Here is a 13,113-nt window from a genome sequence, read left to right as displayed (position 1 = left end):
AAGTCCGCCCTTTCTACTTCCGGTCCATGGGACCTATCTTCAAAAAAAATTATGAGCGGGGAGTTAATGGAGAGATAACAATTATTTTTTTGGTCCAGTTTGAATTATTGCCACAAATTTCACATATGATGTGTGTGAATTTAAAAGATAATTTTTCACGTCAAGAAAGTATTGTTGTTCGATAGACTTCAAAAGTTATGTTGGTTTTGTGCGAATCCACTCAGTGGACTACATCTCGTCTCGAGCGATATGCGTCACCAACGTAATGAAACGATAAGAGCTGTTATGCTAGTTAACGGGTTGCATCTTGCTGCCTGCTATGTCACTTAACAGTATGTAATGTACAGTCTATGGGCCTAATACAACTTACCTGATGTGTTTAATCCTCTGACTCATGGTATTTTTCTTGCAAGGAAAGCCCAATTAAGACCTGTTGCTGGTATGCTTGTACAATCTAGTGTGGCTGTGAATGAGCTAACATCACTAAGCGGCGACTGATGGGTTTGTAGTCGTTGGATTTACGATCTTTCACAATGTTGTAATTCAATAGTTCTGAAACAAACTGCAAATGTCTTTACATGAAAAACTGTCTTTAAAAATTGACAAACATCATATGGGTAATTCAAGGCACAAGTCAACGGGACCAGAAAATAATTTCTTTTTTAAGCCATAGACTGCCGTTCAAATTTTTTGAAAGATAGGTCCCATGGAGGCAAACGGAAGGGGCGGGACTTCACCACTCTATCATCGTCTTGCTTTCCCCCCTGTTCTGTGATTGGTTCCCCATCTCAGGCGAAAATTTGCTCCATGGTCTCCAGGCTGCCTTAGCAGCGTGAATCAAATCGCGCGCAAGGCAGCATGGGAACACCCAGGCTAATGCTTACATACCTTAAATAATAGATACTTTGAAGACATTTACTTAAGTGACATGCTGATTGGTTACTTTCACTGTTAGTTGAAGCTCAACTCCGAGAGAAATTACCTAGGGTCTATTTACGGTAGATAACAACTTCAAACCTCACCCTGTCTAGTCCAGTTAGCATCACTGTAACGTTAGAGCCCATTCAGTGATGATGCAAATAAACGGTCTTGCTCAAAACGCCACCAATAAACATAATTGTGCTCTCAATCAGAAGTTTGAAGTTGTTAAGCCTCCCGTAAATAGACACTGGGTTGTTTTTCCTCCGGAGTTATACTTTAGGCCTAAGTCATTTTCTGCTCAAATACCTAGGCTATACTTTTACTCGAGAGGGGGTTTCGAAAACTTCACAACTCTGCATTGCAACCGAGTCCACCTTACCAGGCGATGGTCGTATGTCATAGGTATGGTCCAAAGCAACACTAGCCGCAACAGCAAAACCAACATCTTCGTGCCCACAAGCAAGCCCTCGTGTTTCAGTTGACTCCGATCGAAAAATACAAGGCACCGCGTCTTTTTTAAGTCTTTTGAAACCGCCAGTTGTTTTTAACAGGTCGCTGCTACGAAAATGTAGGCTACAAACAACTGTATCATCCGAGATTTTAGACAGTGGCCCTTCAAATATCTTGGTGGCTTGCATCCACTTTCTCCGAAGTTCCACGTCGCGGGGGAATGTGTAAAAGCTCAAATAGGGCTGTGTTTGCTTATTGTTGGCACACAGAGGAACACAACACCACTGCTGCGCCATTTTCAAAACAGGGAGACGGCTGCCACAGGTTTCTTCTTCTTCTCCTTCTTCTTTTTTAGGGTTTTATCTTCTTCTTCTTCTTCTGTTTCTTGGCAGATGACTTTTTTGAAGTATACCGCCACCAACTGTACAGGAATGTGTAATAACATGAACGTCATAAAGTCTAGGCTTATGTTAATTAAAAATAAAAAAAACAAAACAAAACAAAACAAAAAAATGAGAATAATTATACTCTTCTCATTGTACCAGTATTATTAAGATAAATAAATAAAGCTTTAAGTCTCTCCCTTGTCATACCCTTTTCCTCAAGTATGTCATGAATTGAGTTCTCCCCTTCCATGTCCAGCCAGACCACTCTATTATCATTATACTTCTCACAAGTAAACTGTACATGCTCCACATCTTCATTGTCTTGGCACTCCATACATAAACCATTTCCCTTTCCTATTATCTGTAAAGTAGAATTCAAACCTGTATGTCTTAATCTAAGTCTGTATAGAACACTTCTTCCCTTCTGTTTAAACTCAGTGATGTAACTAGCCTGGCGGGGCCATCCTATATCATTGAGATGTATAGTCTGGCATCGAACCATTCACCTCGCTTTAATCCAAGGGCGGCAGATAATTGTCTTTCAAACTGCCTAGGCATGCAATAGGCCAGCGCTTCACGACCATATCCGTATCCGATTCGGCAAAGCGGCAAATACATCCTTCTTCGAAAAGTAATGACTTAAGTGCATTGTGTTGCTCAACTTTCAAAGAAAAGCACAAGTCCAACTCCTCCAAAGTTGGCGCCAACGCCGATTCAAACAACCGCTCTTAGTTAAGCCATAGCCACCTTCCTTGTTGTTCACAGTCGCCCAGGACTGTCGTTATCCTGTTAAGCCCGCCTTAAGACTCTCTAACAAAATAGAGGCTGTGATTGGAGAACATCCACAGTGCTAAGCCAATAGAAATCCCTATGGTTCGATACTAGACGTACAGGCTGAGCAAATTAATTTGCCGCCGCTAGGGTGCGTCTAGATTTCTAGGCTATGGTGTAACCCTTTTCCCTGTCACATTCTTCTGAATTTTATGGTAGTGTCCAGCCTTAAATTCTGTCTCCCATTCTCTTTGCCATTTTTGTATAATTTCATATTTAATTATGGATTTGGCTTCACCCTTTCCCATTGGAACATTAATTCCTATATATACTCTAAAAAATGCTGGGTTGAAAACAACCCAAACTGGGTTGTTTTCAACCCAGAGAGGTCGATACATGAAGTCTCATTCTTGTAAATATTTATTCTTGTACCATTGAGTAAAATGGGGTCCAACACAGCATTGGGTTATCTTAACCAAGCAAATTGGGTTACTAAATTTAACCCAACAACTGGGTTAAAAATTTAACCAATATGTTGGGTTATGTTGACACAACTGTTTAGTTAAAGTTACATAATGTTTGGGTTATGTAACCAAATCCCCAAAAACTACTGGTGGATTTTTTAAATACTCTGCTTGTACAAACTTTTAATAACTCAAAGTTTGTATTTACTTACTTGAAAGTCACACCTTCTGTTAACAGCTTTAGGCCTGATGTAGACAGTCTATATTAAATGACCATCAAAAGCCATGTAATGAAATAAAACAGTTCGACATAATTATTTATTTAATAGTTTTCTTTATTTTTGAATAGATAGCATAGTATAAAATGCATGTGATACTTCCATGAAGGCAGGCAGATTCCAAAGTTCGTTTTGGGGGTCAGCCCTGTCAATCAAAGAAAAAAAGAGTGCATTTTAATCACTGTTAGCCTACAGAACTTTATATCAAGACTTGCATGAACCATTATCAGTGAATGATATTGACAGACATAAAAATCCACCAGGAGACAAATTATTAGTGCAACACACTCGGAAACCATGACCACCTAATATTATAAAGTTGTTTTAAACATAATACCAGTAATACAAAACGTGCGTTTATGTCAGATGAGCTTGATAACACAAACATTACCATTAGCCTAACATTAGGCTGACAAACAAAAGTTCAGCAGTGCTAACGTTAGCTAGCAAATGACACATTATTCAGGTAGTGAATCCAAGTTAATGTTACCACCAAGAACCACCCAGTAAGTTACATGGCTATAATATGAGGCTACCCTGAAGGATTTAATATGATGTTGTTTGGCATGATTAATATTATCGTAAGTTAAGTGGAAGCATATTTAATTAGCATAAAGTGTCCAAGTCTGCTAACGTTACCTACCAGCTGTTGGTATGCTAATTGTAGTTCGTTGTAAAAGTTTGTTTTGTTTCTGTTCAGCAGTTCCTACCCAGTGAATACAGAACTATGTTTTTATGAGAAAATAACCCAGTATTTTTTAGAGTGTATCCTGTTAAGCTCCCCTTAAGACTCTCTAACAAAATAGAGCGCTGTGATTGAATAACATCCACGGTGTTAGCCAATAGAAATCCCTATGGTTTGATACTAATCCAAGTAAATTGGCTTTCTCCATATCTGAAATTGCTTCATTTTGTCCTTCAAGTAATACGGAACATGTAGGGGTTTATATTTACCTATCATCTTTTTAACCATCATCCACATTTTATTTAGTGTAGTTTCTTTTCCAATTGTTGAGCAAAATTGTCTCCAAGATTCTTTTTTTGCTTCTTTGATAACTTTCATAGCCAAAGCCTTTTTTCTTTGCTAGTCCATTAGATTATCCATTGTAAGTGTTGTGCACAATATTTTAAAAGCTCTATTTCTCTTCTTAATAGCTCCTGAACACTCCTCATTCCACCATGGGACATTAGTTTTGCCCTTTTGGCTCATATTGTTAGAAATACTCTGGCTTGCTACTACAACAATACATGCTTAAGTTATGATTCATTTCATCAATATTCTGATCTGTTTCATCATGTATTTCATTTAATTTACCTATACAACATTCATTAAATTTCTCCCAGTTTGCTTTCTTAAAACACCATCTATGATGAGCATACATTTCATCAATCTTAAAATCAATATCTATTTTACATAGTATTGGAAAATGATCACTTCCCATACTTGTGCTATGATCAACTTCCCATTCACACCTGCTGGCTATTCTCCTAACAATTAAAGTGAGGTCGATACATGAAGTCTCATTCTTGTAAATATTTATTCTTGTACCATTACCATTATTCAAGCATACTAGCATCCTGTCATTTATCATTTCTTCTAATACTTCCCCATTTAAATCTGTATATTTACTTCCCCATAAACTATTATGGGCATTAAAATCTCCACACCATATTTCTCTTTGGCCTCTCTTATTTATACTTCTCATTAAATCATGCGTTATTGCTTTACATGGGTTATAATAATTAATGACAGTAAGTTTTTCTTTGTCTCCATTACAGATTTCAGTAACTACATTTTCACGGTCAGTTACTGTGTTAATGTGTCTAAGTGAGATCCCTTCTTTAATAAATGTGATGCAACCTCCTCCTCCTCTTTTTTCCTGTCTAACCTTATACTATGATATCCTTTCAATATAAATTCTAAATGAGGTTTCAACCATGTTTCTTGTATACATATAATGTCTGGCTTGTTTGTGAGTTCTTGAACATACCTTTTAAATTCCTGTCCGTTCGCTATCAAACTCCGCGCGTTCCACTGGAGAATGAAAAACACCATTATTACTTTAACCATTATGGGACCCTCCATATTTCTGATTTAGTATTTCATGAATATCATCTGCCTTTGTTATCATCCCCCAAAACATCATTAGCAGCTTCCACAACTGAGTCTCATCTGAGATTCTTGTCTTACATCCACATTCCACAGCAGTTTGTAGGCCTACTAGGTGTCCTGTGAGTCTTGTTCTGTTGGTTTATTTTCCCCATAGGAATTGCATTACTCTCTTGGCTTGTGCTTGGCCTATTACTCTCTGCACTCCTTATTTCTTGTAGGCAAATAGGAGCTGAATTTTCTTCATTCTTATTTTTCACAATGCGTTTGATTGCCTCAGCATATGAGACGTTATGTGCCACCTTATATTTCTGAACTTCCTTAGCTTCCTTTTGCCTCACACATCCTCCATATGCTGCACTGTGTTGTCCTCCACAATTACAGCATTTCAATTCTACATCATCTCCACATTGCCCATACTCATTTCCACATTTAGCGCACCTAAGTTTGCCTCGGCACTGAGCAGCTACATGCCCAAATCTCTGACATTTAAAGCACCTCATTGGATGTGGAATATACTCTCTTACTGGATAGCACATGAAGCCCATTTGAACTTTATACGGCATGTCATTTTTAAACCACAGTAATATTGACATGCTTTCTATTTTCTCCTTTCCTTTAGTTAACCGCTTTGCATCAACAATCTCTCCTCCTTTTAGACTATTTTTGATTTCTTCGATAGAAACTGAAGTTGGAATTCCAGTTATGACTCCTCTCTTTCCTGACTTTACTCCCGGAATGTGTGATGTTATATTGGCCTTATTCAATGTGTCTTTCTTTAAGATTACCTCCCTTTGTTCCTTAGACGCTGCAAAAATCATTAGCTTCCCATTTAATCTGTTTTCGAGTCCGACTGGGGTAATTTCCTGATCCCACCCCATCTCTCTCACTTCCTGTCTGCCTCTTCACTATCATAATAAAGGCAAAAAAGGGCAAATATAAAAAAAACAAATAGGCACCTCATGAAGTGGTATACAGTATGCTTACTGAGAGCCTTTCGTGCACGTAGCCTATAAGGTCTGGCCACTTGCTGAAGAATGCATCAGTTGAAAACAAATGAAAACAAACCCAAAATAAGGAAGAAAGAGAGAAAGAGAGAGAGAAAGCGACCACAAAGCAGAAAGTGTGGAATAGAGAGGAGTAGAAAAGGTGTGTGTTTGTGTCTGTTCGTGTTTGTGTGTGTGTGTTGAATAGGTAGGTATGTCTGGAACTAAAACCGAATGACACTTGACAGAAGCGAGCAACAGAAGTGTTATGTCATAAATGTTTATGACTTGTTTATAATGTTTATGACACATTCGTGACAGTGTCATACCACTCTTATGTAATTACCTTCAAGTAAAGTCTAACCGTTAATTCTACTATCACATGAGCCAGAAAAAGATGCTTATTTTCGGGATCTACAATGACATGACCTCTACGGAAACCAACTGACGGATTTCCGTCCTAGCGATGGAGAACTCTAATGCCTGTAGAGTGCAACTTCATTTGACTTTTAAGAGAGGAACGCTGAGGGAAAGCTTTCATGAGGTGTCTCTGTAGTGTGAATCATAAAATGGCGAGAAAGATGGCCTTGTGAACCAAATCGTTTTTCGCACTGCTGACATTTATGTGGCTTCTCTTCGGTGTGTGTCCAAATACAATTTTTCAGAAAATGTTTTTGCAGAAAAAAAATAAATCCTGTACCACAGTGTCCAGAGATATGAATATTTTTGCCGCCAGTGTTCTGCTGTTCATTCACGCTAACAGAGTGTGTTTGCAGGCATTTCTCGAGTTCCGTCACGACGGTGAAACTCTTCCTGCAGAGGGGGCAGTGGTACAGGCTTCCTTTGAGTTGCAGGTTGAGTTCATCATTCTGTCCATGGATCTTCTGTTGTGTTTCGTGTGGATATTGTGATGCACCTGTAAGAATTACCATAGAGTCTTAGAATTTGAATGAAGACTTACCATAGAGACTTAGACTTAGATAACTATATATGGGTGTCAGCCTACTACAGACAACCTGACACTTCCAACGCCAACACATCGTGTTGTAGGGCCTGAATCATCAGCTGAACACATCTGCCAAAGAAGGGGGCGGTTACGTTAACTCCAGAGACAAGGTAAACAGCTCAGCCAGTTAACACGATAGCCAGATCCAATCTAATACCGGCTTGCCACACCTGGTCCACCGTCATTTTTCTATTGATTGAAATATAACTGAACTGAATAAATAATAATGTGTTTGGACCGAATGTGGCGACACAGTGGGGCGTTTGTCCACAGCCCACTAGGCCCAAAGACAAGCAGATCACCAGATCTACCCATGCCAGCACGGTGGACCGACAGTGGTTTGGAGACCTCTTGCTATTTTGAGGGGTATGCTACAAAGCAAGGTTGTTGGCTCACCAAGGTCGCTATCCAAGGAAACTGCAGATCTCTAAATAAAGTTTTAATGTAGGCCTAGCCTTAGGTATTTTTATTAAGTCAAGTTGCGTTGAGATCAGCCGTAACTCCCAAAGTTACCTGAGAGGATTGGCTAACTAGCTCCTGTTTTTGTCCAAACATATAGCCTACCCTTCCTTCATAAATTCGCTGCTCTCTCAACTTGCATCTGTTGATTGGTGTTTGTGTCTGATTAGACGTGGGACCCTGTTTATCTCCACAAAATGTGTTGAACCAACATTCTCCCGTAATGTACTGCATGCAATTTGTTCAGCTCAGCTCGCGACTTTGTGCATCCAGCGACATCAATTAAAATTCCAACATGGCCCTTCTTCTTGTTGTTTTTATGGCAATGTCTGGATGCATTACCGCCACCCTCTGAATTGGAGTGTGGGTCTGAATAATGTATTCCACTGTGAGTGGGCCCCCATGCTTGGTCCCAGTTAATTTTGTCCAGGGTTTCAATGGTGACCCCATGTGGGAAAGCCCAGATGGGCCCTAGCTAAAACCCACATGGGCAACCCAGATTTCTCCCATCTGGGGCCCACAGGGGTTCACTCATATGGGTTAATGATGGGGCTCAGCTGGGTATTAACTTGTATTTTAAAGGGTAACCATTATTTATGTGGGCTACTAAATTTGTTTGTTTGGGTTACCTTATTTTACAGTAAACCCTTATTTAGAATTCTTCTAACAGCGAATGCAGAAGTGCAGATCAGACTGAACATCGCGAGACTTTGGGTGAGATCCAAAATGGCAGCGCACTGAACACTGACGCTTGTAAACAGAAATACAAAACTTTATTTTTCTTCTACTAAAAACAACCACTACCTCTCTACAACTCTCATCAAAAACCGGATTATATTCTCCACCTTTTCCAACGGCAACCTCTTCATTCTGGACGTTATGTCATCTGAACCCAGCAAGAAACGCACTCGTGACTACTCAACAGAACTCAACAGACTCAACAGAAAATCTTGCAATACTGGATCATGAAAGACTTAAAAACAATCCACAGACCTCCGCATTGAAAACCGTGAACTCGCAAGCATGCATGATAACCTCATTTTTCGAATTCCCCTGCCAACTTCTAAAGATACACCCGACGACCCAGAGAAAGCAGTTAAAGAATTCTTGCAGTCATCTCTCAAACTACCGCCAGAAACAGTTGACAAGATTACCTTCCACCGTGTACACCGTCTCACTTCCAAAGAAGAACCTCCTCCAATTATCGCCAAGTTCGAACACTTCAAACACAAAGAACTCATCAAAAGCAAAGGGAAAGAACTGAAAGGCACTTCATTCGGACTAAAGCGACCAATTCCCACAAGTAATACAGGAAAGAAGAAGAGCCCTCTTGCCCTTAATGAAACAACTCAGGCAAGAGGGCAAACGAGCAGCACTGTCAGTCGATAAACTGTATGTCAATGGAACTCTGTATCGCAACCCCAATATCACCACCTGGCTATAGCACATCATACATCATGCCAACATACATCTTGATTATAACATTGTCACCCTCAGCTCTCTCTAACCCACTGCCTACTGATGCTTGGATCACCTCTCTCTTCTCTCTTCTTATGTTTCATTCCTTTTGCTCCCCTACCCACCCATTCTCTTTTTTGCTCTCTCAATGTTTAATGTTATTCATGGTGTTTTGTCTATACATGTTTGCTTGTGTGTCCTGTCTGTTTTGTTTATTATGTCTATAGGCTAAAGTCAAATTATGATCTGTATGTTTTCAATGCTAAACAGGAAATGTTCATGCTGTCACCACTCCAGTACCAAATTCCTACCTCTTTATGCTCTATATTCTTCTCAGCCCCTACCCTTTACATCTCATTCAGACACCACATTACACACCTATTCCTCCCCCCTTCCCCTATCTATCTAACTGACACCTGCACACACTCTCACACAATACCCACCTTATCAAACATTTTCATAACTGTACAATCACAACATGGTACCACTTACATTCCTGACCTGGAACATCCGTGGGATTGGATCTCAGGCAAAGAGGCTGAAAATCTTAAATCATTTGGATAGTTTAAAAGCTGACATGTGTCTCCTACAAGAAACTCATCTCTCAGAATTAGACTACACCTGCATCAAATCAAGACAATTCAATCACATTTTCTCATCTCATTACAATACAAAACAAAGGGGAGTTTGCATTCTGATTAACAAAAGAATCTCATTCATCCATAACGCCACCATCACAGACCCAGAAGGACGTTTTGTCATCATAAACATCTCAATTCACAATACCCCTGTAACAATTGTTAATGTTTATGGCCCTAATACAGACAACCCAGTTTTCTTTCAGAACCTCTTCACCTCCATCTCAACTCTATCGGGCTGTCCCATCATAATTGCAGGCGACTTTAATACAGTGTTAGACCCCACATTTGACAGATCTGATCACTCTAAAAGCAAACGAATCTGGCAATCCACAAAAACAATAAAACAGTTCATGAGCGATTCTGGCCTTGGCGATTGTTGGCGGCTTCAGCACCCAGACTCCAAATGCTACTCTTTTTTCTCTCCGGTCCACCACTCCTATTCCCGTATTGATTATTTTCTAACCAGCAACTCTATAATGAAAAATATCTCTGATTCAACTATTCATCCCATAGTCATTAGCGATCATGCCCCAGTTACAATTAAATGGAACATAACGAACCAACAGCGACCAATTAGCAAATGGCGTTTTAATACATCCCTCTTACAAGACCCAAATTTCATCAGTTTTGTTGGGAGAGAGTGGGCATTCTTTCTAGAAATGAACGGCTCCCCTGAATCATCTTCTTCCCTTCTGTGGGAAACAGGAAAAGCAGTACTCAGAGGAAGAATCATCTCATATTCAGTATACAAAAAAAAGAAGGAAAAAGAACAGGAAGTAGAACTCAACAATAAAATTAAACAGTTAGAAGAAACCAATGCAAGCAACCCAACTGAAGAAACACAGGCAAAACTTAGGAAACATAAATTCAAACTCAATGAAATACTCAATAAACACACTCAATTTATGATTCACCGTCTAAGGCAGGAAAACTTCCACCATAGCAATAAATCAGGTAAATACTTAGCAAATCAAATCCAACGTAACAAAGAAAAATCAACAATCCCGGTCATAAAGAACTCAGCAGGGGAAGCTAACCAGCTCACCTGAAGAAATAAATCATGTTTTTTTACCAGTTTTACAATAAACTATATTCTTCAGAAATAAACCCCAACCAGGAATTCATAGACTCTTTCCTAAACAGCATCGAATTACCACAACTCAATGAGACTGAAATAAAAAAACCTAGAATCACCTATAACTCAACAAGAACTGTTTGATGCTCTGAAACAGATGCCCGATAATAAAGCACCAGGTCCGGATGGCTTTCCTGCTGAGTTCTACAAACAATTTTGGACCATCTTAGCTCCACTTTTCATCAGAATGATTAATGAATCAAAACAGAAAGGACGTCTTCCAACTAGTTCCACCACAGCCTCAATTTCACTGCTCCTCAAGCCCAATAAGGACCCAACATTGCCATCCAGCTACCGACCAATTTCTCTCCTCAATGTGGACAATAAAAAAAAAAAAAAAATGCTAGCACACAGATTAGCAGAGGTCACCCCATCCATTATCCACCCAGACCAAACAGGCTTCATTAAAGGTAGAATTTCATCCACCAACACCCGCAGACTGTTAAATATAATGTATCACTCTACAAATTTTTCAAGATAATACCATCATAGCAACTCTGGACGCAGAAAAAGCTTTTGATAGGGTGAACTGGAATTTCCTGTTTTCCACATTAGGGAGGTTTGGCTTGAGGGAGTCGTTCATTAACTGGATTAAACTTCTATATACCTCTCCTTCAGCCACAGTAATCACCAATGGACTAACATCACAAAGTTTCACTCTTCACCGGGGAACTAGACAGGGGTGCCCACTCTCCCCCTCACTATTTACAATCTTCATTGAACCCCTAGCAGCTGCCATCCGTCAGAACCCCCTCATCAAAGGTGTCCAGACTCCATATATGCATCACAAAAATCAGCCTTTATGCTGACGACATTCTTCTCTTTCTTCAAGACCCCACAACATCAGTAGAAGAAACCATCAAACTCATTGACACATTCTCTAAAATTTCTGAATACTCAATCAATTGGAATAAATCTGCAGTTCTCCCATTACATCCCAACAGCTGGGATGTGACAGTAACTCTTCACCTATCCCCTCTGCACTAACTATATCACTTACTTAGGGATAAAAAAAGTCTCCCCAGGCTGTCAGACTTATTTAGCCTAAATTATTCCCCTCTACTCACTTCAATAGATGATGACCTTCAACGCTGGAAGAACCTCCCATTATCCATCATGGGCAGAATCTCAGTAATCAAAATGACAATACTGCCCAAAATAAACTATCTATTCTCTATGATTCCAACCCAGCCCACCACCCTCTGGTTTAAGTCTCTCGATTCATTAATCACTAAATTCTACTGGAAAGATAAGACCCCAAGGATCAAACTCGCCACTCTCCAAAAACCAAAAGCAATGGGAGGACTAGAGGCCCCACACTTCCAGCACTATGCCCTGGCCAACCAGCTCCACTTCATCCACAAATGGCTACACCCCACCCCCTCAGACAACACCTGGTTAGACCTAGAACAAACAATCTGTAAAGAAATTAAAATCTCAGATCTCCTTTCTGCAGTCAGTCGGTCAAAAAAACATCCATCCTTCAAAGCCCCAACAATTTCAGCTACTCTGACAGCCTGGTGGAGATTCTACCACATCACTGATTCACCTATAGCACCATCAATTTCTTTTGATTTGGAATAACCCAGATTTCACCGTCAATAAAAAAACACTTAACTTTCACACATGGATGGGAAAGGGCATCACTCACCTTCAACACATTCTTCAAGACAATAATCTGGCCTCATTTTCCTGTTTGGTCCAGAAGCACGGCATCGAGAGTAAACACTTCTTACAATACCTGCAAATTAAATCATCTATCCTAGGAAAAATTAACATCCAGACAGCTAACCTTGACATTCCCCACCAATCTCAGAGCTGCTTAATATTCCCTCTCTAAAAAAAATACTCTCCCAAATTTACAAAATTATATCTTGTTCAGAAAAAAACAATTGGCCTGCCATATCACAAATGGGAATCAGACTTATCAACTACTCCCGGTGCCGACTTCTGGACCAAAATGTGCAAAACATCTACCTCATGACAAAGAATAGTAATCTACAACTAATACAATACAAGGTTCTTCACAGATTCCACTTCACTGCACA

At 39.7% G+C, this 13,113-nt stretch overlaps 2 protein-coding genes across 3 annotated transcripts in view; both read right to left on the bottom strand.

Moving 5' to 3' along the window:
- Positions 1–13,113, bottom strand: part of LOC125297241 (zinc finger protein 729-like) — a 540,495-nt gene that overhangs the window by 364,098 nt on the left and 163,284 nt on the right. The gene's annotated exons all lie outside the window — the stretch shown is intronic.
- LOC125297390 (zinc finger protein 239-like) overlaps positions 3,365–13,113 on the bottom strand; it is a 30,148-nt gene continuing 20,399 nt past the window's right edge. The window contains exons 3-5 of one of the 2 annotated variants that reach the window (XM_048247750.1): positions 7,067–7,282; positions 5,262–5,305; positions 3,365–3,415 (exon numbers count right to left, since the gene is read on the bottom strand). In XM_048247750.1, coding sequence (XP_048103707.1) covers positions 5,265–5,305; positions 7,067–7,282 — 257 coding nt within the window. In that variant the 3' untranslated portion in view covers positions 3,365–3,415; positions 5,262–5,264. Of the gene's footprint in view, positions 3,416–5,261; positions 5,306–6,405; positions 7,283–13,113 lie in introns of those variants that run through there. The other variant, XM_048247749.1, reaches the window with a different exon arrangement.

Source organism: Alosa alosa, chromosome 7 (genome assembly GCF_017589495.1).
Source record: "Alosa alosa isolate M-15738 ecotype Scorff River chromosome 7, AALO_Geno_1.1, whole genome shotgun sequence".
NCBI classification, from domain to species: domain Eukaryota; kingdom Metazoa; phylum Chordata; class Actinopteri; order Clupeiformes; family Clupeidae; genus Alosa; species Alosa alosa.
Note: the sequence above shows the minus strand (reverse complement) of the source record. Positions and strands in the feature narration are given on the sequence as shown.